Source organism: Rhinolophus sinicus, linkage group LG13 (genome assembly GCF_036562045.2).
Source record: "Rhinolophus sinicus isolate RSC01 linkage group LG13, ASM3656204v1, whole genome shotgun sequence".
Classification (NCBI taxonomy): Eukaryota; Metazoa; Chordata; class Mammalia; order Chiroptera; family Rhinolophidae; genus Rhinolophus; species Rhinolophus sinicus.
Window position 1 is genome coordinate 30,846,387 of NC_133762.1, and position 25,686 is coordinate 30,872,072.

General features: G+C 42.7%; 1 protein-coding gene across 18 annotated transcripts in view; it reads left to right on the forward strand.

Annotated features, from left to right (window-relative positions):
* Nucleotides 1-25,686, forward strand: part of PTPRT (protein tyrosine phosphatase receptor type T) — a 1,016,018-nt gene that overhangs the window by 686,942 nt on the left and 303,390 nt on the right. For all 18 annotated transcript variants that reach the window (XM_074318312.1, XM_074318303.1, XM_074318302.1 and 15 more), the window contains exon 9: nt 8,480-8,589. In XM_074318312.1, coding sequence (XP_074174413.1) covers nt 8,480-8,589 — 110 coding nt within the window. The remainder of the gene's footprint in view (nt 1-8,479; nt 8,590-25,686) is intronic.

Genomic DNA, 25,686 nt, shown 5'->3' on the forward strand with positions numbered 1-25,686 from the left:
TCTACCAGGTGATGGGAGAAAGGGGTGAATTCAGAAAATACTTCGGAGACAGAAGGATCTAAGCTACGTCCAGGTTCCATTCACTACTTCGTTATACAACCTTGTTTAAATTAGTTGTATTCTGTACACTTTAGTGCCCTTATCTGTTAAATGGGGATGGTAATACCACGAGCCTTTTAAAGGGGTGCTGCATGAAAGTCTATGTGTTTACTCTCTGCATTAAGTGGTCTGTGGACTATATCAGACATGGCAGATAGCTTTTGTATCAAGGGTGTATAACTAGGAAAAACCAAACCAGTGACTGTGCAAAATTTTTGTTAGCCATGGGCAAGGGACCCTTTAAAAATAACCTATAATACCTCTGTAATCTAGATTTCAAATATCTCACTCTGATCACAGAAGTGAATGGGTGTGGCAGTGTTCCAATAAACTTATGTACCAAACAAGCCGCTGATTACATTTGGCTGCAGGTGTAGTTTCCTAACCATTGATCCACACTCATTCCCTGTAATTATGTCCTCCAATCTCTTGGCTTTAAAATCCATCCATATGCAAATGACTTCCCTCAAATGGTATCTCTCTCCTGTCCTCTGAAGTCATTGATCCAACCACCTGTTCCACCGAACCTCCTGGATTGCTAATGGCCTCTGGAGTTCAACGCGTCCAGAGCTGAACTCCTGAGCATCCATCACCCACCACCAAACTCATTCTACCCCCATCTTCCCCATTTCAGTTAATGGCAACTCCGTTTTATTAGTGGCTTGAGTCAAAAACATTGATTCTGCCCTTTTATCACATCCATGGCCCTGATTGCGCAACTCCAGAGAACACCCTTCACTCTGTTTTCACTGTGATTGGCACCCTCTTGCTTCGTGCAAGGCAGCAGCCTTGCTCATCCCGTCCACCAGCACCTTCTCTTGGCTCATCCGTCAATGTATAGCAAGTCCGTGACTGTATCTTACAGCCTCTACTGTTAGCTCTTTGGTCCCAGCCACTGTGATCTCCAACCTGGATTATTGCCTCAGTCTCCTAAATGGTCTTTCAGCTTCAGGCCTGGCCCCTGCAACTCTTCTCAACTCAGGAGCCAGAGTGATCTTGTGAAACCAGGGGGCAAATGACATCATTTAGGTGGAGACCTAAATGGGGGAAAAAAAGATTGTGCTGTGAGTTCATTTGAAAGGCCCCTCCTCCACTCTGGGGCACAAGAAGGTAATACCTTCAAACTCTGACTGACCAGGGCTGCAGGCAAGGAGTGGGGGGCGTGGAGCTGGTAGCTGGGCAAGATTGTGGGCACCTTTATATGCCAACCCACAGAGCAGAGGGTAGCTCTCACTCCAAGCCTGCAGATGAATAAATAAGGAAATGAAAAGTAACAAAAGGAGAGAGATTTAATGAAAGGCTCTCTTTAGGAAGAGACACTCCAGTTAAAGGAAGGGGCCGTGCTCCGGGTACCTTCAGGTTGCTCCCCAGAAACATCAAAATAGAAAGGCCTCTCTCCATAAAGCTTCCTGCTGCAGATTAGTCCCCTTCCCTAACCTGCCCCTTCCCAGCACCCCCTTCTCTGGCCCAGTAATCGATGAGTAAGTACATCTAAATTATTTCCTTTCCCTCTGGGTTAGCAAGAGTTAAAATGGTCTCATAGAATCACTAGTAGAACATCTTGACCTACCAAACTAGACCGTCCCACACCACCTCTTATAAGGTTGCATAAAGAAAGGTTACTGGACAGATGAAAACATACTTTCATTCTTATTAAAGGGGACTAATCTGATAATGCAAAGCAAATGTCCCCTAAGATTTATAGCAAGAAACAAGATTTAAAAATAGAACAAAACACGAGTGCACATTCTCAACAGAACAGATAAATAGATGCTGGGAGAGAATGTGTTCATGGAATGAAAGTTAATATAAAGAGGTTAGTTCTCCCAGAATGATCTTTGTAACAGAGTCTAGCACTATTTATTATATTTATTATTTTTATTTAATAACAAACCCTATAGTACTTAGGGATGTATGTTTAAGGAATAAAAACTGTAAAGAAAAGCAAGGTCATGGTCATTATGAAGTTAAGAAAGTTGTTACCTTTGGAGGATATAAATTTGACTGTTAAATTAATGAGATGTATATTTGTTTTATACACTTGTGTAGTGGTTATTTCACAATAAAAAGGATGAAATGAGGATACTAAATATCCTTTTATACCAATAAATTTGACATTTATGGGATATGGAAAAAGTACTAGCAAAATATAAATTTACAAACTTGACTAAAATAAAAAAATGTATATAATCTTACAACAAATAGAGAAATAGAATCAGTAGTTTGGAACTCTTCCACCAAAGAAAACACCAGTCCCACGTTGTTTTATAAGTGCAATCAGACAAATACTCAGTGTACTGGCAACCCCAATCTTACCTGTAAACTTTCAGAGAGTAGGAACAGAAGAAACACCCCTCATTTTAGGACACCAGTGTAACCTTGATATCTGAACCAGACAGGCTTTGATTATGAGGAAAAAGAGGGCAATTTAATGCATATGCCCCAAACAAAATATTAGCGAACAATCCAGCCCTGTATACAACTAGGAAGAAAATTGGTTTATTTCAGGAAATCAATATTGCTTCAGCACTAGTAGATCCATTCATCTAATTCACGGCATTAACAAAGTGAGAGAGGGACAAAAGCATATCATTACTACATAACAGATATGGAAAAACCATCAGTTAAAGCTCAGTATGATCTAAAAAGAAAATACCCTTGTATGCCAGGAATACAAAAATATATATAGTTACCCTGATAATGGGTAACTATAAGAAACCACAAACCCGATACTCAAGGGGGAAATAATAAAATCATTTTCTTTAACATTGGAAAACACAGATCTTATCATTCTCATCACTAAATATTGTATTGGTGGCTCTGGTTGAAGACAAGGAAATTAAGTGAAGAGTTAAAAGATGGGAAAAAAAACCGAAACTATTATTAACTGCAGATGCTATGATTCTTTACGTAGATAACCCAAAGAAATTGGCACACAAATTATTAGAATTAACAAGAGAATATAACATGTTTGACAAAGAAGTCAACATTAAAAAATCAACTATATTTCGATTTAGCTAAGCACTAAAACAGGGTGTGTAGTATTTTTTAAGATACTATTTAAATAACAACAAAAATGTATGGTATTTTTTGTATGGTAGGAATACAACCAAAAATGTATGGTAGGAATAAACCTAACAAAATATTTGAATATGTGTAGTATGTAGAAATCTATAAAGCAAGGAAAGACTTAAAGACCAAAATAAGAGATAGACCATGTTTATGGATGAGAAAACCCATTATTATAAAGACATAAATTATCTCCCAATTGATCTATGATGCATGTAATTCCACTACAAAAATCAGACACTTTGCAAATTTACAAGCTCATGCTAAAATTTGTGTGAAAGTTTCAAAGGCAAGAATAGCTAAGACAGTTCTGAACAAGAAGTACAGAGTTGTAGGCCTTGCTCCACCAAATAGTGAGACATACAGATCTTTCTTAATTAAGAAGACATGATATCAACATGAGGATAGTCTAGTAGAACAACTTAACTAAATAGAGAGAACCTAGAAATAGACACGTACATATGTGGAAATGTGATGGAAGATGTCATGCAGGGTCTCTGGTCCCGCTCCCCACATAGGAACGCAGGATATGGTAAGGCCAAAAAGGAACACCCGTGGAGCCATAGATAGGGGAGTCATACCGCTATAGTCTCGCTTGCGGCTGGTTTGGAGACACAGGAAGCAGGAGCCACACTATCCGCAACCCGCCGTCCATTTGTCTCTGCCAACCAACTTCACTTGCTAGCTGCAATCTGCCCTGCTAACTGCAATCCGCTCTTGCCAGCCCAGCCACCATCTTCTTGCTAGCCCCCATTTTCTGCTAGCGTAGCCACGGCAGTTATATTAGTGGCCAATGGCTCACTGGTTACAGCTGACGGCCAACTAGTCACAGTTGATGGCCATTTACTACCTGAGCCAGCACCTTTCCACGTGAGGGCAAGAGCCTGGAAACTGCACTCCTGGCTCTGTCCCCACACTAGGTTTTAGAACAGTGGCACTCCAAGTGTGATATAAGGACTAGCACTGAGCCATGAAAACACTTTCTGGTTCATGACAAGATAATTACAGCAATAGAGGTTACGTTTTTAAAAAGGAGGAGCTTGTGTTTTCTGTTTTTAACTTCACTTTTACTATTTAATTTTACTTCCTATTATTTTTTTGGGGGGGTGTATATATTTTATGACAATATCAGTCTGCAGTTGGTTGGGAAAAAATAAAAATAATAGCAGGTTCAGAAATTGAGTTCAAGAAGTATCAATAGGACATGTCTCAGAGTTAACCCAGCTGAGTTGTGAGGACACTGGGATAGTCATCTGTCAACTTCCTGTCTTCCATTGTTTGAGGGATGTTTTGGGGGCATTAATTCTCTGGCACCCTTTGCTTGCCCAGTGTAGGGACCAAGTTTGTTTCCACAGCTTTCAGGTAGAGTAGCCAGTGTTTCTCCGTAAGCATTAGTGTGTGGCCAAGGAGCCAACAGCATCTGCTAATAAGTCTGTCCTGTTTCCCCCAGCTTTATTGAGGTATGTATATTGTGTACTTATAAATATTGTGTGTGTGTGTGTGTATAATATAAAATTGTATATAAATATATATACATATATGATGTACAACATCGTGATTTAATAGACATAACACTGTGAAATGATTACCACAATCAAGTTACTATCTCGCTCTTCCTTCTCCCATACAAAAAAAGAAAAACTCTGATAAATTGATCTTTATCCAAGGGTAGCGTAAAGAGAAAGGGAAGACACAAACCAAGAGAAGAGTTTAGACCTCATATAACCAATGGAAGGATCCAATATCCAGAAACAATAACAAGAATATGCAAAGAACCTCAACAAAGAAAAATCAGTAAGAGAAAGACTGTGAAGCTTAATGGGCACAAACCTCATTTACATTGGATTTGGGAGGGCCTGTAGTGGGAGCTGTCATGCCCTACGTGTATCGTGGGTCCGAACAGGAAGAACTCTCTTAGAAATACCTCTGCCGACTTCCGGTTCTCCTCTATAAAAGTGTTTCCTCTTCTTTGTTTCTCTGAACCTGCGCATGGTTCGCCATTAGACCGCATGTGCCAAACTGCAAATCTTTGTTGTTCCTGAATAAACCCATTTTGCTGGAGAAATATCTGGCTTTCTATGTGTTTAGGGTCAACAGTTCCCAGATAAATTAAAATGTGAGATTTAAAAAGACAAACATGGGAATAAGTAATAAAATGAATAGAAGAAACTACAGATGACTACTTGTCTGATCTGGGGTGAGAACGAGAATTTACTTTAAACTGGAACAAAAGGGGGAGATGGGGGGAGGGCTAGTGCTATAGCTTGGTGTTCAAAGTCATAGTCTCCACCAGACAGACTTTTCTTAATGAGGAGTAGCTACAAATGTCTGTTTAGCTCAGTTTCTGCCTCTTAAAGCTCCTCCAAATGCCTGATGAAACTTCTCCTCCACTGAACTTTTGGTAGATGGTTTCCCCGTCTCTTCTCAAGAAAATAGGGCCTGCAGGACACCTGAACCCCTCCCTCTCAAAGCATCTGCACATTTTTTTTCCTTTCTCTTCTCTCACAGAGAGCAAAGGGCTTTCTTTCCACCCACGCCTGCTCCTGCCTTGTCAGGACCCTACCAACGTCAATGATTTCCTCTCTGTCTCCCTTTCCATTTTGGATGTTTTCCTGGTTGCCTTTAATTGTGCCATAACCTTTCCCATCTTTGAGAGGGGGCACTACTGTTGCCCTCACAAAGCGTCCACCGCACTCAGCACCCACCTTCGCCACCTGTGCCCTTGTAACTTCTGCTTATCCATGGACTTGAACTTATTTTCCAGTTGTTATCCTGACTTGCCAGGCTAGATTTTCTCTGCTTGTTATAATTCTCCCAACATCTTGTGCCTTTACCTCAAAGTCCTGATAAAATTTTTTTTTAAATTATGGTACTGGCTTCGGCAGCACATATACTAAAAAAATAATTAATTATGAGTGTATTTATTTAATGTCTGTTTCCCTTTCCAGGGTACAGGCTTTATCAAGGATTTGACTGTCTCTTTCTTTGTCACTGGCACATCCCTCGTGAGCACCAGAGTCCCTTGGTCATACTAAATAACCAATAAATATTTGAGGAAAATGGATGAGGAAAAGCCATAAGAGATTTTTTTTTTTAAATTAAAGTTTATTGGGGTGACAATTGCTGGTAAAGTTACATAGATTTCAGGTGTACAATTCTGTATTACATCATCTATAGATCCCATTGTGTGTTCACCACCCAGAGTCAGTTCTCCTTCCATCACCATATATTTGATCCCCTTTACCCTCATCTTGCCATAAGAGATTTGACTACTTAGAAGCTTCTATATACCTAAAAGATTTAAAAAGCAAATGACAAAAGGACAAAAAATATTTGTAACCTATGTAAAAAAGAGAAGCTTATGTTCTTATAAACAGAGTATAATTACAAGCTCATAAAACAATGATGAACAAAAATGAAGAGCCATCCAGGAAAATGAGCTCAGGGCATAGAAAGCGTGCTCGTAAAAGAATCTATGGAAATGGCCAATTAAACTCAAAAACAAATCTGTACTTTCCAGTATTCTAAAAAAAGTACACTTTTTTTTTTTTTTAAATAGTCAGTGGTGGCAAAGGTTGGGAATAGGCATATTCTTCTTTTGGAGATCCCAGAATGGTACATACTTTCCGGAAGGCAATCTGTTAATATGTGTCAGAGCCTTAAAAATAAAATAGTTCATTTACTTTGGCTCAGTAAATTGATTTCCAAAAATTTATCTTAGGGACATCAGCAGAGTTTCATGCAAATACTTATTTATAAGAATGCTCATTGCAGTGTTACTTGCAAAGAATGTAAGCCAACTTCAATGCCCAATAATAAAGGATTGGTGACTATAATGGGGCATATTCTGCTCTAAGCAGTCATTAAAATACATGGCCCCAAAGAACATTTAAGGATTTTTTTTTTAAGTCTGTGATTTGTTTAGTGGTAAAAGAAGGTCACAAAACAATATGCACAGTAGGAGTTAAATTTTAAAAAAATAAAATGTATATATACATAGGCGTAAAAATATCTCCAGTTACAGGGATTCTGAGTGATTTTGTTCTTTTTAAATCTTTTTGTATATTCTTAATATTCAACACATTTTGTGTATCATGTCCATAATGAGAAAAACGAACTATATTTTAATTTAACAATAGAGAACTAATTGCCACATACAGCCGAGGCTATATCTAGAGAGGCATAGCATGATAATTAAGAGTATATGCTTTGAAGCTCACACACAGGTGTTCAGGTCCCTCTCTACAACTTCAGAGCCATATGACCTTGAGCAAGTTATTTAATTCTCTTAGCCTCAGTTCCCTTATCAGCACAAAAGAGGTAGTACATACTGAGCAGAGCTGTTTTGTGGCTTAAATGAAATAATGTATGTAAAATTCTGATCAAAGCATAAGTGCTTCGTAAAAGGACCTGCTTTTATAATGCCAAAATATAAATAGATACGGTAATGATTTACATGAATTCATGATGCTGTAGGAGGTTGTAACTGGAAGTTTGGGGATTGATTTATTTTTGGTTCAGCATCTTCCAGACTGTCGTAATGATGGTGGAATCCAGCAGAAGACTGACCTAGGTCCAAAAGCAGCCGGGGAAAGGTTTCGCTCATTAGGGCAAAATGCTAGCATAGGTCATCTAATCGCCTATTCATCCAACCAGCAAATGGTTATTAAGCTTCTACTGTGTTCCAGACATTGGAGACATAGCAGCGAGACAAACTAACTGCCTTGTTTTAGTAAGGGGAGCTTCTTCTAAGATTGAGGTTTCAAGGCACATAGTTCCTGTTGGATCCAACTGAGGAAGCACTTCCTATAGTCAGAGAAAACTTGGAAGGGTTAGGGAAGTGATCGTGAAGCTTACTTTGCATTCCTCAAATATCAGGCCCAATGCCAGAGTCTGATTCCAGAACCCACCTGCTGGCAGGGCCAGGGCAGAGCAATGTCCTTTCTACGCTGGTCAAGTTTAGTTCAAGACCAGACTTGCTCAGTCGGCAGATGAAAAGCCATCAGCCTTCCAAGAGAGAGATGAGCAAACCATGGCCCATGGGTCCACTCTCACCCTTTGCTGGTTTTTTAGAAATAAAGTTGTTTTAGAATACAGCCACACCCATTCATTTATGGGTTGTCTATAGCTGATTCTGTGCCCTAAGTGCACCGTTGAGTCATTACAACAAGGCCTTCCTGTCCCACAAAGCCTAAAGCATTTCTTATCTGACCCTTTACAGAAAAGCTTTGCCGACTCCCGTTCTAGGTCAATGGGGCCGGGGACATGACATGGAAGGAGACAGCAAGTTCCTAACTTTTCCCCTCTGTAGTTCCAGGAGCTGTTCCTCTAGAGTCCATCCAAGGGGGGCCCTTTGAGGAGAAGATCTACATCCAGTGGAAACCTCCCAATGAGACCAATGGGGTCATCACCCTGTATGAGGTAAGGAGGCCCCTTTTGCCATATCACTTGTTGTGGTTTGATTCAGTTGACTTCAGCCTGAAGTTGGTGAATACCTACTGTGTGCAGATCTCCACTGAGGGCATGAAGGTGAGTGAGACACAACTTACCAAAAGGTTCATGACTATACAGTGGGAAAAAAACACAGAGGCCAGTTGAGCTGTCTTGATAGCCCTGTGATGACGAAAATTGGACATACTGTGCATTGAAGGGAAGCAAAGGAGTCAGGACTCAAGGAGTCAGGTTGTCCTGGCAAAGCCAAGAAGACCCGGGCCTGGCCAATAGTAGCTATAGTTCATGTGGAAAACCATAACACTCAATACTCACTGATGCCCATCCTACCATGAGTCCCTAGGGTTCCAAAGAACGCCAGTGCCATTCTCTACCCTGGGGGCACATGATTCCAGAGCTTTAACATGGCTCTGTGGCCAAGGCTTATTTGATTGTCTTCCAGGTGATGGTGTCCCAGGATTAGGGCCGTACCATATCAGAGATGGAGCAGAACCTCCTGAGGCAGAAACACACCCATAAGCCAACACAATGTGACTTCCTGAAAACTTTCAAAATTAAAACAAATTGTGTAGAAATCCATTGCAAAACAAGAAACAAACAAACAAACAAACAAAAAACTTCAATAAGGCTGATATAGCTAAATTCTAGTATGAGGACAGAAACAAGATTGACTGGCCGCCCAAGCCTTATATTCTGAGGCAGCAGGAGACTGTGGCACTGGGTACAATAGGAAAACACAGAAATACAGGAGTCCATGGAAGTGGACTGGAAAGATGGAGCCTCGCCTCCTAGTAGCTCGACCAGTCTCAAGTGACCTTGGGTCGGTTCTTTCTCTCCTAAGCCTCAGGTCCTCATCTGTAAAATAAGGGCAGTAGTTGCTGCCCCAAGGTTTCTCTAGAGAGTCTGAGGAAGGTAAGGTCCCAAGCATCCCCAGGCTGAAACACCCTGAGTGCTCATGCAGAAAGGGACATCCATTGAGAGTGTGCTCAGGGAAGAATTCCCCCATCACAAAAGAGGATGAGCTCTGGGGAGGGCAGTCAAGAAGTACTTGATGAGGGAGAAATATGTAAGATGAATCTGATGGACTCAAAAGCTCTCTAGAGAGACCTGGATAGTCCTCAGAGTTCACTGAGGGAGGAGAAAACTACCCATCATGTACAGGGTGGCTTGAGAAAAATACCTTCAGAAAATGCCTTATCTCACTAAATCCAGCAAGCCTCAGAAGAAGAGCTGTTTAACATCTGCATCTTGGGCCACATGGTTGGGAGAAGCTTCCTTCCTGTGGTTGGGGATGCTGCTAGCAGAGGGGAGAGTCTCATATCAATACACTTTGCCTAGGACGTGTTCAATACCTCATTGGGGGAGAGAGGGACTGGAAACTCAACTGAAACGAAACCCAGTCATTTCAAAGATACATGCTGTTCTTTGTATCTTTGTAAAGCAGAGACCACAATATTTCTCTCTCTCTCTCTCTCTCTCTCTCTCTCTCTCTCTCTCTCTCTCTCACTCACATACACATACACACGAGATAGAGATCTATTGTGTATAGCAACCTGCTCTTTGTAAAGCGGAGGGAAAGGACACAGGACTTAGAGGTTGACTTTCTCAAGATTTTTGGAATTCACAGGTCAGTAATGTGTTCAAAGGTTTGGGGGACCAACATAGAGTGCTTTCCCATCTTTCGTTCACATCATTTTGTACAAGACATAATTTCAAAAACATAGAAAGAATGTAACTTCAGAATAAAAGGCAGACCTTCAAGTTAAATAAGTTTAGCTCTATGAATAACTCATGACAATCTTCTTTGTTCTCATTTTGCTTTGAACGGAGGATAACTTTGTCAGGAAAAGGCCCTGGTCCTTGTACCTACCTGCACTTGGAAAGCGCTGGTCTAGGCCACATTGCAGGTAGGGTCATATGTCTGCCCAGACTACTTCTGAGGAGCCATATAATTCTTCCTCTAATAGGATTGTGCTCTGGGCTGGGCTGGGCATTCCTTGGTTGTCATTCCATGTTAAGAAGAAAGAAATAGATGGAGAGAGAACAATGGTGCACACACAACAGTGAGTTCAACACCTGTTGGAGCAATGGCTCCCTGAAATTGAGGCACACTCTCTGGAGCTCTGGGCACAAAGCTGGGCACAGATTGGGACAAGGCACCTGCTTCTCACTCCTGTATGAACCCAGCACCTGGTGGGTTTTCAAAGGCCAGCTGCTAGGATTGTTGGCATTTCCGTGATGGACTCTACTGGAAACAGTTATCATGAGACACCTTCAAGTAGTTTCTTGGCTGTTACTTGGGCTGTGGTTATGGAGAACCATATCTAGAAGTCTGTAGCTGTCTGACTTATTTGTGAGATGTGAGGTTCTCTTCTTGGATGACGCTGTGGAGGGAGATAAGGAGGTCGTGGGCTTAGGCCATTGTATTTCGAGCATAAACGTGCCTGTGACCGTGTGCATCACAAGCTAGTGAAGCCTCAGAAAGTAAGACTCCTGACTTTTGGGGTCATGCAGCCTCGTTCTGAATCCCAGGTCTGCTCCTTACTTGCCACTTAACTAACCTTGGGTTCATTATGTAACCCATGTAACTTGTTTATATTTAAATAGAAACATACATATAGGTTTCGTACTGTGTTTGGCATTTAGAAATCTCACTAATACATGTTAGCTCTTATCAATACATAAAAATGAGGCTCAGAGAGGCAAAGTGAAAAGACCAAGGTCACACAGCAGGGATGACAAAATCATGGGTCCTGAATTCAAGTGCAGATGTCTTGCTCCTTACTCGATGTGGTCCATGGACCAGCAGCTTGTGCAGAATCTGGGAGCTGGTTAGAAATACAGCATCTCAGGCCCCACCAGACCTCCTGAACCAGAGTCTCGAGGTTAACAAGATGCCTGGGTGTTGCACATGGGCATTGAAGTTTGAGAAGCACTTCTTCAGCTCACACTACTCTTTAGAAAGTTTTGACAATTGATAAAATAAATATACATCCTCCAAAGCAGAGAGATGGGGAGTCACCTCCACACTGGGCTCAACATAATCCTGCTCCAGTAAGCAGGAGACCTTGCTTTTAAAGACATTTATATGAGCGTATGTGTTGATGAGGCAATTTCCAAATTTAATTAGATGAAACCAATTTGATTTTTTAAATGAGGTTCTGGTTGTAATTTCTAGAGAGAAATCCATAAATTACAAATCACCCTCTCTGGCCTCAAAAAGCATATTTTGTGACAAAGAAAAATAGGAGAACACAAATGGAGGAGAAATTCAGGATTGTCTGTACCTTTCCATGTACGGCCTTGGACTCAGGAAAGTCGAAAGCCCAAGAGGAGGAGAGGTGCGTAAAGGAGGGTTATGACTGTGTAATGTTGTAAAGATTGTGTTGTAAAGATTGCCAAACACTGCAGGTCCAAGTACTATATACGTTAAGATTAAATTTTCTTCCCCTTGAGTCCAAGTCATAACCTCTGGGTCCATCCTTAGGCAGTTCTGCCTCCCCTCCCCCCCCCCCCAAATCTGAGTGGCTTTGCTTATGTCTCATGCTGTCTCTGGGCTTCAGTCCCCTCTTTGTAACACAAAGGTGTCAGGCTATTCCAGGCTTTAACTGAGTAAGAATCAAGAGAAAAAAATTTTTTTACAGCAAACTCACAGAATGAATGGTTTATACCTCATTTTGGAGTTGCTCAGCTGTTGAAACCTTGCCTGCAGCCAGAGCCTTCGAAGGCACAGCAGTGATGACACTTGAAGAAAAACAGTTCGTGCAAAGGCTCTGGGGTAGGAATGACTTTGGTATGTTTCACAAATAGGAAGCTTTGTGAGCACAGAGAACCGTGGTGAGACCGTGGGCAAGTGGGGTCAGGTTATGCAGGGCTTCTAGAGTTTGTGCTTTATCCTGAGAGGAATAAAAAGCCCTAGGATTTTAAGCAGAGGAATGAAGGAAACAGATTTCCAGTCTTAAAAGATCACTTTGCTGTTGTATAGCTAATGGGCTCTGGAGACACGAATATCTTAAGGGCATCCGGAAAAGTGTGCCAGGAGGCGAGGACATTCCCATCATCTCTGATGTTGCAATGAGGGCTCGCTTTTTATTGGAAGACCTTGTACCCAGGTGGCGATGTGAAAACTTTGTCATATCAGTCTCTTTCCTGCTGCTAACCTGGATTCGGAATTAGACCATGGCCTCAGGTCTTCAGGGATCTGTACTTGAGTGGGAGATGCACAAGGCACTTGTGTGATCGCAGGTTGACAGACAGTGCAGCGTTAGGTAATGTCAAAGGCCTCGTGTCAAAGGCCTCGTGTCCACAAACTAGCAGATCAACATCAGACGTGCAGAATCTCAGGCCCCGGGCCCAGACCCACTGAATCAGAGCCTGTATTTTAACAAGGTCCCCAGGTGGTCCGTGTGTACATTCAAATGTGAGAAGCACTGGTCTAAGAGACATTTTAAAATTTCATAGTCTGACTCTGGAAAGCTCCGCTTGATCAAATCACTGCAGTCCTTGGATGAATAATGTAGCCATTGAATGAACTGAGTAATGTCTGCTCACAGGGGGTCCAAAGAGCTGAGTAGTTTCACCAGGAATGTGGAAATCAGGCCATTCCCATCCACTCTCCCAGAGCCCGGCTTGGGTTTGAATGAGATATTCAGGGCTCTCCTACCAGGGCCTGTGGGTGAAGAGGGTTGGTGGGGCTTCTCCCATTCTGCCTGTGCTTTTGGGAACAACCCAGCTCACCAAAACCAGACCATCAACACTTCAGGCAGGCACTTACAGCCGGGTGAGGTCATGGGAGAAACACTCCAGCCAAACCGTTGTTTAAAAACGCCTCAATAAAATCATTCACAGACAAGCTGTTCAGAGTTCATGAAAAACAGTAATCAATATGTGTCTCAATCCAATTAATTGGTCTCGTTTCTGTCCAAAAATAAAAATCACGCAGTGAGAGGGAACTGGGCCAGAAGATGTTACACTAGCAATGGGGTTAACGGAGTGTGAAAATATTTAAAATTCAGACATGGGAAGATTTCCTGTAAGCTTTTCTGTTTAGCAGTCAGACTCACTAAGTTTCTAATTACAGCGTATACATCTGAGAAGCTTAAAGGGAATGAGAGGACCCTAATGAGGCAGGAATGGGTGTCTTGATTATGCTGGAGTTGATTGACATTTATCTTGCAAGCTATTCTAGGCACCTGGCATTCAGAGTTAAAGAAAACACAGACTTAGCTTCAATAAAACAAGCGGCATCCCTACGTGGGAGTGCTTTTGAAAGGTAGGATGGGGTCGGAAGGTTGTCAATATTTTTCCAGCATACAGATGGTGTGTGAGTGTATTGCAGAAGTGCTTTGCAAGAAGGCTGGGCGCGTATTCTGAGACAGGAGTTCTGCCCGGGACTGGAGCAGGCGCAAACTGATGGAGAGAGACCAGCAGCGGGCATGAGCTCATGAGCAAGTGCTCAGAGAGGCTCGTAGGAGGTGCTGGCTCCACTTGGATGTCCACACACACCTTCCTCCTATCCTTTGATTTGGCCACTATGTCCACTCAAGAGCTCACTGACCCTGGACACCCTCTTGCTCTGGTCCACGGAGGAGCAGTGGGGAGGATGGGAGGTGGTCCTGATGGGCCGGAGGTAGTATAGGCTGGAAATGACCAATACAGCCCTAAGCAAGAATTTGCATAATTCAAACTGGGTCTATATTAATTAGGATACACAATATACATAATGCAGGCGGTTACCGGGTATAGCTTGAGCCAGGCTGGTAACTAGGATAGAAGCTCTCGTTTCTTTTGAATTGTTTAATCCAGAAGTGTGGGAATCAGCCATTCCCTTCCACCACCTGCCATGCATCTAATGCTCTAGAAAGTTCGATTTCCTTTTCCTGCCAAAATAGGTACAGGTTAAGTGACAAAGGCCCACCTCCATCACCACCCTATTCTGAGCACTCGTCTGATGCCTGGACCATTTGAGGCCCTCCCTGCCCTTCTCCCACCAACATTTCCCCTATTGCACTTCTCCACACTACAGCCAGACGGAACGTCTTAAAGATACATCCAGTTGTGTTACTTGCCTGCTTTGGCTTCATCTGAACTGTAGGGTTCTGAGTGACCTGGCCCCTGACTGCCTCTCTAACTTCCTCTCCTGCCTTTCTTCCCATTGCTGTCCAGGTACCAGCCCCTCTAGCTTTCTAGCATTTTCTCAAGCTCATCCAGTTTTTTGCAGCTCATGTGACTGTGAATGTTCTTCCTTCTGCCTATAAGACTTTTCACCTTACTCTGCACTTGCTTTGTTGGTGTCCTTTAGTAGTAGCCAGTCCCCTCCTGGACTTTGAGCCCATAAGTGCATGGTCCATGGGTGACTATTTTGCATGTCGACTTAGCTGGGCCATGGTGCCCAGATATGAGGCTCAACATTATTCTGGATGTTTCTATGATGGTGTTTTAGATGCGATGAACATTTAAGTGGACTTTGAATAAAGCAGATTGATCTCGATACGGTGGGGAGGCTTCGTCCCATCAGTTGAAGGTCTGAATAGACCAAAAGACTGAGTTCCCCTGAGCAAGGGGAAATTGTGCTGGCAGGTGACCCTCAGACTTGAACTGTCACATCAGCTCTTCTCTGCGTCTGCAGCCTGAGGGCCTTTTGTCTTGAACTTAATACTGGCCATATTTGGTTTTGCTTTTCGGTGTATCTTCGGGATGCAAGAGAGTAAGCTGCACGTGTATGTGCGAAATAAATATTCCTGGGGTGAATGTGTGTGAATTTGTGCTTTATCCTGACAAGGAGTAATGGTGAAGGTTTTGTCTGGCTAATTGAGTGGTTCTCAAGTGTGGCTTAAGGTTGGAATCATACCTTGAGAGCCCCCAAAGTATAGATTAATAAATAGGTAGGTAGATACATAAATGGATGGATGGATGGATGGATGGATGGATGGATGGATGGATGGATGGATACATACCTGGACCTCACTGCAGTCCAAATAAATCAGAATCCCTGGGGAGAGAGGTTCAATCTATGTAGGTTTTTGTTTTAATTTCCTGGGGGAATTCTAATGTACATCCAGGTTTGGGACGTGCACGGTGTAAAATGAATTCAGTCAATCCACTCTAATATGTTATCCTAGCCAAGTACCCACTAAATAAACAGTCTTGACCCTATCTTGACTCTCACTCTGTCAGAATCCAAATCTATCTGATGTTACACTATACTCAGCTGGCTCAGGCACAGGTGGGTGCCAATTTTTTAAGGCTCAAATTCAAGAAGCATTGGCCTTTTTTCCTCAAGGTTGCTAAACAAACAGTTTGTGGGTAATTGAAGACACACAGGGCCATATCATTCTGTCAATATCCCTTTGTACCTTGCTAATGACATCTTGCCATTCTGATGCTGGAGCCCACCACAGACCTTACCTTATAAATCTTTATCTCTCTCCTGTATAGAAGTTGGTTCTGTTGTTTATTTGTGAGATTAGAAAAGACATATGCACACACGAAGCTTCATAGATTTGCCCAGAAGCCTACATCTTAAGAGTCAGGGCCCTGAGATGTCCAGGAACCATTTTTCCTACCCCACAGCCCATCCCTAGAATGTTTCTCTTCCAGAGACCTGAGAAATGTGGGCATCCTTGGGTAGATGCTATACACAGCTCCGCTGGGCTGACAGGTAAGCTGACAGGTGTTTCGATAGAAATGGCTCCGGTTGAAAAGAATGATTCCTGGCACTCAGAGTCTGGAAGGACAGGAAGTTGTGTTCTGAAGTGAGTAAGTTGCATTTATGTAAGTGGGGCCATTAGAGCTGCCTGTCATCCACTTGCGAAGCATAGATATTTGTGATGGGACCAGGTAACGACATGACAGTAGGAATCAAAGGATGCATACAGCTTGTTACCTAAAGAACAACAAATCATGTTTTCCTGGCAATCAGAAGGTTTTCACACTACAATAATTCAGTTCAGGAACTGAAGGAAAACAGTAGAGGTTGCTACGCAGACAATACTCCTGCAAGGTGCACTTGTTTCTCTCTCTCTCGCTCTCTCTCTCTCGCTCTCGCTCTCGTTCTCTCTGTGTAAGCATGCATGTTGTGAGTTTATGTAGTTGTACCTTGGCATGTGTATACACATATGTATTTCTTTGTCCACATGTGTGTGAAGCCTTCACCCACATTCTCAATTGCACCTTCAGAAGTGCTGTATTTCTTTGGAGAGTTAACTAAAGGAGGTGTCGGAGACACGAGGCTATATCTCTTTGGTCCCGGGCTGGAGGAACCAGGTCACCTCGTATCCATGACATACAAATGTCATGACAGAAGCTCCCTATTATTTCAATAGGCTCCCAGCTGTGTCGCATGTGTTTCTATCATAATTCCTCTCTAGAACTTTTGCTAAAGGAAAATTTTGCATTAAAAAAAAAAGCTATCCCCAGGTTAAATTTAATCCTATGTATTTACAGTTGTGGAGGGAAGAAAAGGTAGTTTTGCATCTGGCACAGTGTGGGCTCTCCTTCACCTTATTTACGTGGGAGGGAAACTGCGTTTTGATGCACTGTGCACCCAGCAGCCTTTGTAGCAGATCGCCTGCACACCCAGCCACGTGGCCATAGATGGAACCCGCTCTTTGGCTGCGTGGTCCTCTCAATAAACTGTGCCCAGAGGCGGTGTTTAAGCTGCCAAGCATCTCTTTCAACATCGTTAGTTGTTCTCCTTTCATCTCAGATGTTTTACCTGAGTAACACACTCCTCTTGGAATCCCACCTGGACTGGGCATACAGCATGTTATCTGCTGCTTTTAACAGGCCGGCTCTACTGTATCTGCTTTGGTTTGAACTGTTCTTTGTTTGGGACCCAAATGAAGGGTGATTGCAAGCGTTCATGTATCATCAAGGACATTTGGGCCTTCATTCTGAAGTCTTTGGATGCTGGACTTCAAATTCGTGCTTCAGAGGTTATGCTTTCGTTGACCTCAGGAGATGGCAGGTGGACTTCCTCCCCGCACCCTGAGCCCATGGTCCTTCTTCTTTGACTCCCTCAAATTCATACCTAATTATAGGGCTGTGGCCTACATCATTGTAGACTGAATGCATACATTCATATATACCTACATGCACACCCATGCAAGCATATGTGCATGTGTGCACACGTATGTACATGAATACATGCATTCCACATCTTCTTCAGAACTCTTCAAAATATATGTCGTAAGAATCGTCATTGCTTTCTTGGTCTCTCTTTTCTATCATGCATATTTTTAGCCTACATGTATCACTACAAGTCAAATAGTGAATTATGCAATTAGGAAATGTATTTTTCACTTTTGATTTGCCACAGCCAAGTAATGTATTTGAGTGAATCCTTTCCCCTACCTGGGCCTTGGTTTCTACATCTATGGCCTGGGAGAATTGAACCCGGTAGACTCAAAGGATCCCTTTTGCGCTGACCTACCACTCCGGTGCCCAAAATTGAATTAATCTTACTCCTAGTTTCCTCATTGGTCTGTCCCCGACCTTCTTTTGTACTTATTCATTATTTCATCTTTGTAATAACACACCAGCTCTCAGGACCACCAGCACTTTGACGGTATCTTACATCTGCTTAGTAGGGGCCCCTCCCATCCCAATCCCCTGACTCCTCCCGCCATCCTGAATCTTGTATAGAACTCTTTTTTATATACTTTTACTACTTGTATGCACTCCTTAGCAGTGTATTGTTTTGTTTTGTAGTCTTTTAACTTCCACAAAGGATTGTAAGTGGTATGTAATCTTTTGGAACATTTTAATTCCATATTATGTGTCAACAGTCATCCCTATTGATGAGTGCAGCTGTAGTGCCTTTCTCTTCACTGCTGTATAATATTCCAGCGTGTGAAGATATTGCAACACAGTTATCCATTAGCCTTTGATAAGATTTGGGGTTGCTTCCAGGATATTGCCTTTACCTACAGCAATGATATAAGCTTCCTTGTACATATCTCCTATTACAGATGTGCAAAACATTCTCTTGAGTTTATATCCAGAAATTGGGTCATATGGTCAATGAATGTTCAACTTGAGCAAAAAAAAAAAGAAAAGAAAAAAAAGCCAAGCTACTTTCCAAACTAGTCTCACCTATGTACACTCATGCTTGCAAAGTATAAGAGTTCCTATGATTCTAAATCCTCTCCAATATTTGGTATTGTCAGTACTCTAAGTTTTGACTAGTGAAACAGGTATAAACTGGCATCTCCTTGTTGTCTTGCTTTGTATCCCTCAGTCATTAATAAGGTTGAATATACTGTTGTGTATTTGTTCCTCGTTTGTATTTCCTTTTCTGTGAGACGTCTATTCATGACTTTTGCCCGTGTTTCTGCTGGATTATCTGTCCTCTTATTGATATGTAGCAGTTCTTTGTACGTTTTTGATGCATATGTCACTTGCTGTCTTTATTTCCTGGAAGATATCTTTTGATAACAAAGTCCCTCAATTATAATATAGTCGATTTTATCAGTCTTTGCTTATCTAGTTAGCACATTCTGTGTCCTCAAGCTCTTCCCTAAAGCAAGGTAAGAATGATGATTTCCTATATTTCTACCAAAAGTATAGTCTTGCTGTCTAAGTCCTTGATCTATCTGCAGTTAATTTTTATGTATAGTATGAGATGGGGTGCAAAATTCATTTTTTTTTCTTTATGGATAAATACTCTTCCCAGGTCCTTAAGAACAGTCCCCCTTTTTCCTTGATCTACCTGGCCACATCTGACATACACCAAAACTCCTGAAGTGCACTCATGTGTTTCTGAGCTCCCTCGCCCACTGGCCACCGTGCCTCACAACCACACACGGGCATAATTATTCTCGTTCCCAGTTATCCTCATCTCTAGCAGAGCAGATTCCCTCCTCCTTGTCCTTCTTCAGAAATATCTTGGTTATCTCACCCTAGGCTCTTTCACTTTAGAATCTACTTATCCAATGTCATGAAAATCCCTGTTGTAGTTTTGATTAGAACTGCATTAAACACATACACCAACACGTGGAATAGCTGACATCTTCACACTATTCAATCTCTCTATTTACTAACGTTTTCTTTAATGTCTCCCAAAGTTTTATTACCTTACGTACAGAGATATTGCATTTTGCATACACGTAGCATCCCAACTGCTAACTTAGGTCCGAAAGACCTTGCATCTTGCGTTCTCTTTGTCTCTCTAGTCTCCATGGCCTTCTTTGTGCCCTTCAACATGCCGAGGTCCCTCCTGCATCAGGCTCACTGCACGTGGACGTCTTAGTTACCAGAAAGCTGTTCCACCCCCTCCTCCACAGACAGCTCATTCTTATACGACCAGGGTCAACATGCGTGCTGCCTCCTCAGAAAGGTCCTTCCTCACCGTCATAAAGGAGGACTCCACCCATTCCCCATGATTCTCTATCACTGTTTCCGTTTCCCGAATAACATGTATGACAACTACGAATTTTTATATTTTCATTTGTAAGTGTGTCTCCTTGTATTGTAGGTGCCACAAAAGCAGGACCCACATATGTATCTCTCACCATCGGAGAAGCCAGTGCTTACACAGTGTCGGGAAAACAGTAGGCACTCAATATACATATGCATTTTTAAATAAATGAAACTCGGAGAGTTTCTCTTTGATGGCTGAGGCACAATGGCAGTCAGGAGTAACAACATCTGGTTTCAGTTAGCCCACAGATATGACCATATAAAATCAGAGCATCGTGTCCCCAGTCCTATAGTAATCTATAACACACCACCGTGACCAGTACATTTACCTTTAACTCATAGAACCCAGCTGCTAACAGGTGAACTTGTCAAGGTGAGGGGTCTTTTTCACACCTACATCCCATGCCCCTAAAACAGCACTTAGCATACAGTAGGTACTCAGTAAATATTTGTTTAATGACTCAAACTTGATTCCACATTTGAATCAAGGTTAAGGCAACAACTGTAATAGATATCTACATATCTACTTCTGTATGATTGCTTGATTTAAAAAATAATAATTTATTCTTTGTTAATGTTAGTGATACGATGACAACATGACATGGTATATGGGAGATTAGGAGTGGAAAGCAACCCCTGTCCCACTCCCTCACACACCAACCATTTCACATGGGTTTTTTCCCCCTAGTCATTGTACAGTTACAGCATCTTTTGCGTGAGTATGACCACGTTTCAAAATCTGAGTTTCCATTAAGTCAAACATTTCCTCGTTTCAATATAGTCTACTTAACTATCCCATTTAATGGCTCTGTGATCCCTGAGCTCATAGGCCATAATTGACTTTCCAATCGTTCTATCTTGGAGTGCATTGATGGATTTTCCTAGATGTAAGACATAATTTTTTAGGGACTGATAAGAGTGACCTGGATCCCTTTAAACAACTAGTTAGCAAAGTTTGGACTTCTGCTTTCCTTTTCCTTCTCAATAGACATGTCAATAGCAAGCAGAGGAATTCACGTGCCTTCCATCGATTATAGAACTGTGCTCAAAATAATAGCTCTCTCATTTCAACAGGAATGGATCTAAGGGAGGGAGTAGAACAGAATGTAGACATTTGGATGGAAATCTATAAACCCAGAATTAGAAGTGGCGGTCATATTTTCCCCCTTGTTTTAAAATTTAGGTCTCAGTTTGCTTATTTCTTGACACATACAGATAAATACGGGGCATGTGTGTACCCCATTCCTCCCTAACACCAATCCCACGACTGATCAGTAATCAGGGCACTTTCTTCCATTGAACTCTGACATGGCCTCAGAATCCTTCTCATAGCGCGCTAGGTGGTCATTTCCACTTGAATGCAATGGGATAGCATTTAGGATGAAGTCCGTATGCCACCCCAGCCTGTTTTCAGAACCCTGATATGGGGATGGGTGAAGCTTTGTACTCACTCATCAGTTTGTCTGATAAAAGCTGTCTTTATAGTCATTTCTAGGGTGTTTTTTTTTCTTTTTCTGCACTCTGAGCGTATTTCAATTTCAAATACTTTTCACAATAGTTAACTCTTCATGAACTCTGTTGCAATGCTTGCAGGGACCTCAGCATTATGGGCCAATAAGAAGATAAAACAGCTGCTGGCGAAACTTTGCAGACACTCTCGCCTCACTGGGCAGCTGAGTGTCCAGTTGCCAGTAGCTTAAAGCAAGGTTCCGATATGTCCACATCAGAGGTGATCTCACCTCATGGCTGGACTCAACATAGCAAGTCAAGGTGTCGGACATTGAGACAGGGAGCAAGCTTAGGTTCCTGGGGATCAGTGTATTTGCACCCACACCCGAGGCAGCGTGTAGAGGTGCACAGAACATGTGAAGACGCTCCGCAAACACATTCGGTTTGGCAGCTTCCCAGGAAGGACTGTGCTAGGCACACTGGCATCTGTGATTCTCCCCATGTCCCTGAGTGTCAGCTGAAGTTGTTGCTATACCCTTGGCTCCCGGTAAAGCTCGGCCTTCAAAAGACCTATGGAGATTGTGTCTAGGGAGATGTGGGGAAGGTGGGATCTGAGAACAGCCTTGGCAGCTCCCTTCCCTCCAACTGTCTTGTCCCTTAACAAGGTGCACTTCTGCTCCCCCTGGAACCCTCGGGAACGGGTCCCACGAGCCAAGGTCTAGGAGACAGGTCTTCCCATTCCCAGCATCAGCCTGGTTGTCATTAGAGATGCTTAACTGCTGATTTTGGCCTTTCCTACCTTCTGTGTACATGTGCTGTCTGCAATTCTGGAAGGCAGTTCTTTTCAATGACTGCGCTGTTACTTGGATTAAGGGACCAGGGCTGTAGAGGCCTTCCTGAGGAAGAGACCAAGTGAGAGAGTCTACACTAGAACAACTAACTCATCCAGAGAGTTCTCATGGCTATGACCAAAACACAGAGCCACAGGAAGACAGGAGAAGGTGTAGAGGTGTAGAGGACTGTACTGGAACTTTTCTTAAGGATCTCATATAAATTTACCATCTCTGTGCACTTATCACCAACACAGGCGCTCGGTAATGTTAGACTTCCCCAGCCAATTTTTATAACACCATTGCAGAAAGTCTGGATATAAAAGACATTGCCTATAATCTCTTCCCTTAGCACAATTATTCTGCCTTGTATTTTATCTTGTTAATATGCATACTTCTTTTACCTAGCTATAATTACATAAAATTGTCTATTGCAATTCTTCATTAAGCATTTTATCACAATCATGATGCTTTTATAGCACCGTGGAAACAGCTTATCTTTCTTAATGGCTGCATAATTGTCCACTGAGTGTATATATACCCTAATTTACTTACCATTCCTCTATTGTTTTTCCATATTCCTGATAACATGGTAATGAACCTCACGCGTATGGTGGTGTTATGTGTTGGTGGCAAGAACATGGCCTTTAGGTCAGATTGACCTGGATTGAAATCCCAGTTCTCACAGGACCTGGATGGAAGACGTCGGGGTGAATTAACCTCTCTGAAATTATTACCTTATGTCTTAAATTTTTTAAAAAAATGCATGTAAGAGAAGCTATATTCAAGCCTACAATGTAGGAGTATTAAAAGAATTAAATATACAGTAAGTCTTCACTTAACATCATTGATAGCTTCTGTGACGTTAAGCGAAATATATATAACAAAACCATTCTTATCATAGGCTCAACGACATAAACAAGAGTTCAGTTCCTATAGCATCTCATCAACATTATAACAAAATGACATTGAGCAAAACTGGGTTATTTGAGGACCTACTGTGTGCTGCAGTCATAGCTACCTAGTAGCCCTCCAATGTCATGGTTGTTTCACTTTCTCCTCTATTTGGTGCATTTCTATTTTAGACATTCCCCCACATGAAATTACAGAATTGAGTAGAATGAACATTTTTGTAACTCTTGATACGTATGGCCGAATCAGTCTGCAAATGACTTCACCAGTGTGAGCGTGTGTTTGGAGTCTTGTGTTGAGCGTTTATGCCAATCAGTGTGTCTGGGAAGCAGGCCTTTGGCAGCCCACCCGAGATGTATGTCAGCTTTCGTGATATCCTCAGAGCAGTCTGCTGTGTGAAGAGCTCATCACACATGTTGGCAGAGCCATTTGCACTCACCAAGGCCATGCCAGAAACACCCTTACCTCATCAACCCAATGTTCCCGTCCTCTCCCCTTCACCCTTAAGTAGCAAGTGGAGTGCCTGGCCTCCAAAACTCTCCCAGAAGGACCCCATCAGAACTCTCAACGGGAGGACTCAAAATGAGGTTCCCGGAGGCTCTACTACCAACTCACTCAGATCTCTCCCAGTCACGCCCTCCCATGGCCTCAATGAGCTCATCTGCGTGGCAATGTCAAAATGGGCAGGAATCCCTATAAACAACCATGGCAGTTTATGAAGTTGCACATTTTGAAATCAGTGATTATCTTAAAATAAAAAGGGAAACCTATCCTGGGCCATGGGATGATGACTTATAGAATCAACGTGGAGGCAGGAATGTCCAGTGCCCATGTTCAGTTTGCGGTTTTCCATCCCAGTGGAGCAAACCCAGCCCCCAAGTGGTGGTTCGTGACGCCCAGGTGGCACTTCTCCAGCTGGAGCCCAGGGAACCCCACGGCCTGGGGTGTCCACATGTTTTCCTTGGAGATGTACAAGTGGTTCATCTTGGGAAACACTGAAAGGATGAAAGGCCTTTTTCTTTCCTCCTCAATTGCCGTGGTACTTTCTGAACCTTAATAAATTCTTGCTATGTAGTGAGTGCTTAATAGACAGTTCTAGAAAGGAAGTACAAGGAATATGGGGGGCAAGAGGGAGAGCAGACTTGACCATCCAAATCGGCTGCTTTCAAACTTGTCTGAGCTTTCAAACCCTGGAGTTCTGCAAAGACAGGGAGGTCGGGGTCATCCTCAAAGCTATCGAATCAGAAACATCAGGGAGGGCCAGGCTATCCTTATAATTAGAGCCCAGAGAAGCCTCTTGATTTGAGAGCCACTGTGGGGAATCTCGGTACTGCCCTCCACCACCCTACCTCGGCCCTGGTTGGGGGGTCTTACCTTCTCTAAGCCTCCAGAACCTTCTAGATCTCCCTGCCCTTGGTCACCTTTCTCCAAGATGCACCGCCCACAGCAGCCATCAGAGTAACTTGTCAAACACATGGGCCCAGCAGAGCGCACCATCAACAAGCTGACCCACAAAGCATAGTGTGGGCTGTTCAGTGTGGCACCCAGCATGTTCCCTGACCCCCACGACCTCGTCGTCTCCTTTCTGGATGTCTCCTGCTTCTATCTCGATGTTCCAGCAGCAGCACCGAACTGTCTATTGGCAGCTGCTTTCAGAAGCTGCTCTTTAACTCTGTACCTCTGTGTATGTTGATACTTTGCCTTCAAGCCCCCCCTCTCTTACCCACTTCCTGTTTGCTGGGGTAATGCCTGCTTCTCAGCCATCTTAGTGGTTACCTCTTTTCAAGCATTTCCTCTCACCTCTTCCAAGTGGTCAATATTCTGGAGTATATTGTCAATGCATTATTGTGTGTGTGTGTGTGTGTGTGTGTGTGTGTGTGTGTGTGTGTGTGACGAGACCACATCTCAAGGCAAGGACCCTGTCTTATTTACCAGTGTTTCCTCAATATCTAGAACAGTGCCTATACATAATGGATGCTCAGTGATGTTTCACAAATGCATGACTTTATTTGGCTTTCCTTTCCCCCCCAAGGGACTTATCCAATTTTAGCTGGAGCAGTAAGTTACCTAACATCAAAGAAATGTGAAACAGGAAAAGTATCACACATTTTCTTTTGCCCGGTTCTCTTCTAGTGCTTGTCTTTTTACCTAAATGCCCCCTCTTTCACACACACATATCACAGACATGAACACACTCTCTGTAACTTCGCATTCTTACCAGAACCATCTCCCTGTGTAATATCTCGATCCATCCTAGATTCCCTCCTGCATTCTTGTCTTGGGAATAAAGATGTTCCTAAGGGCTGTTTTATATTTGTGTCCTCACCTGAAAAAAAAATCCCCGTAGCTGCAATGGCAAAGTATTTCGCCATGCCCAGGAGCGCTGTGATTTGCTGTAATTGAGCTGCACTTGGGATGGTCTGATGGATCCCATGTCGTCCCATAGACATGAATC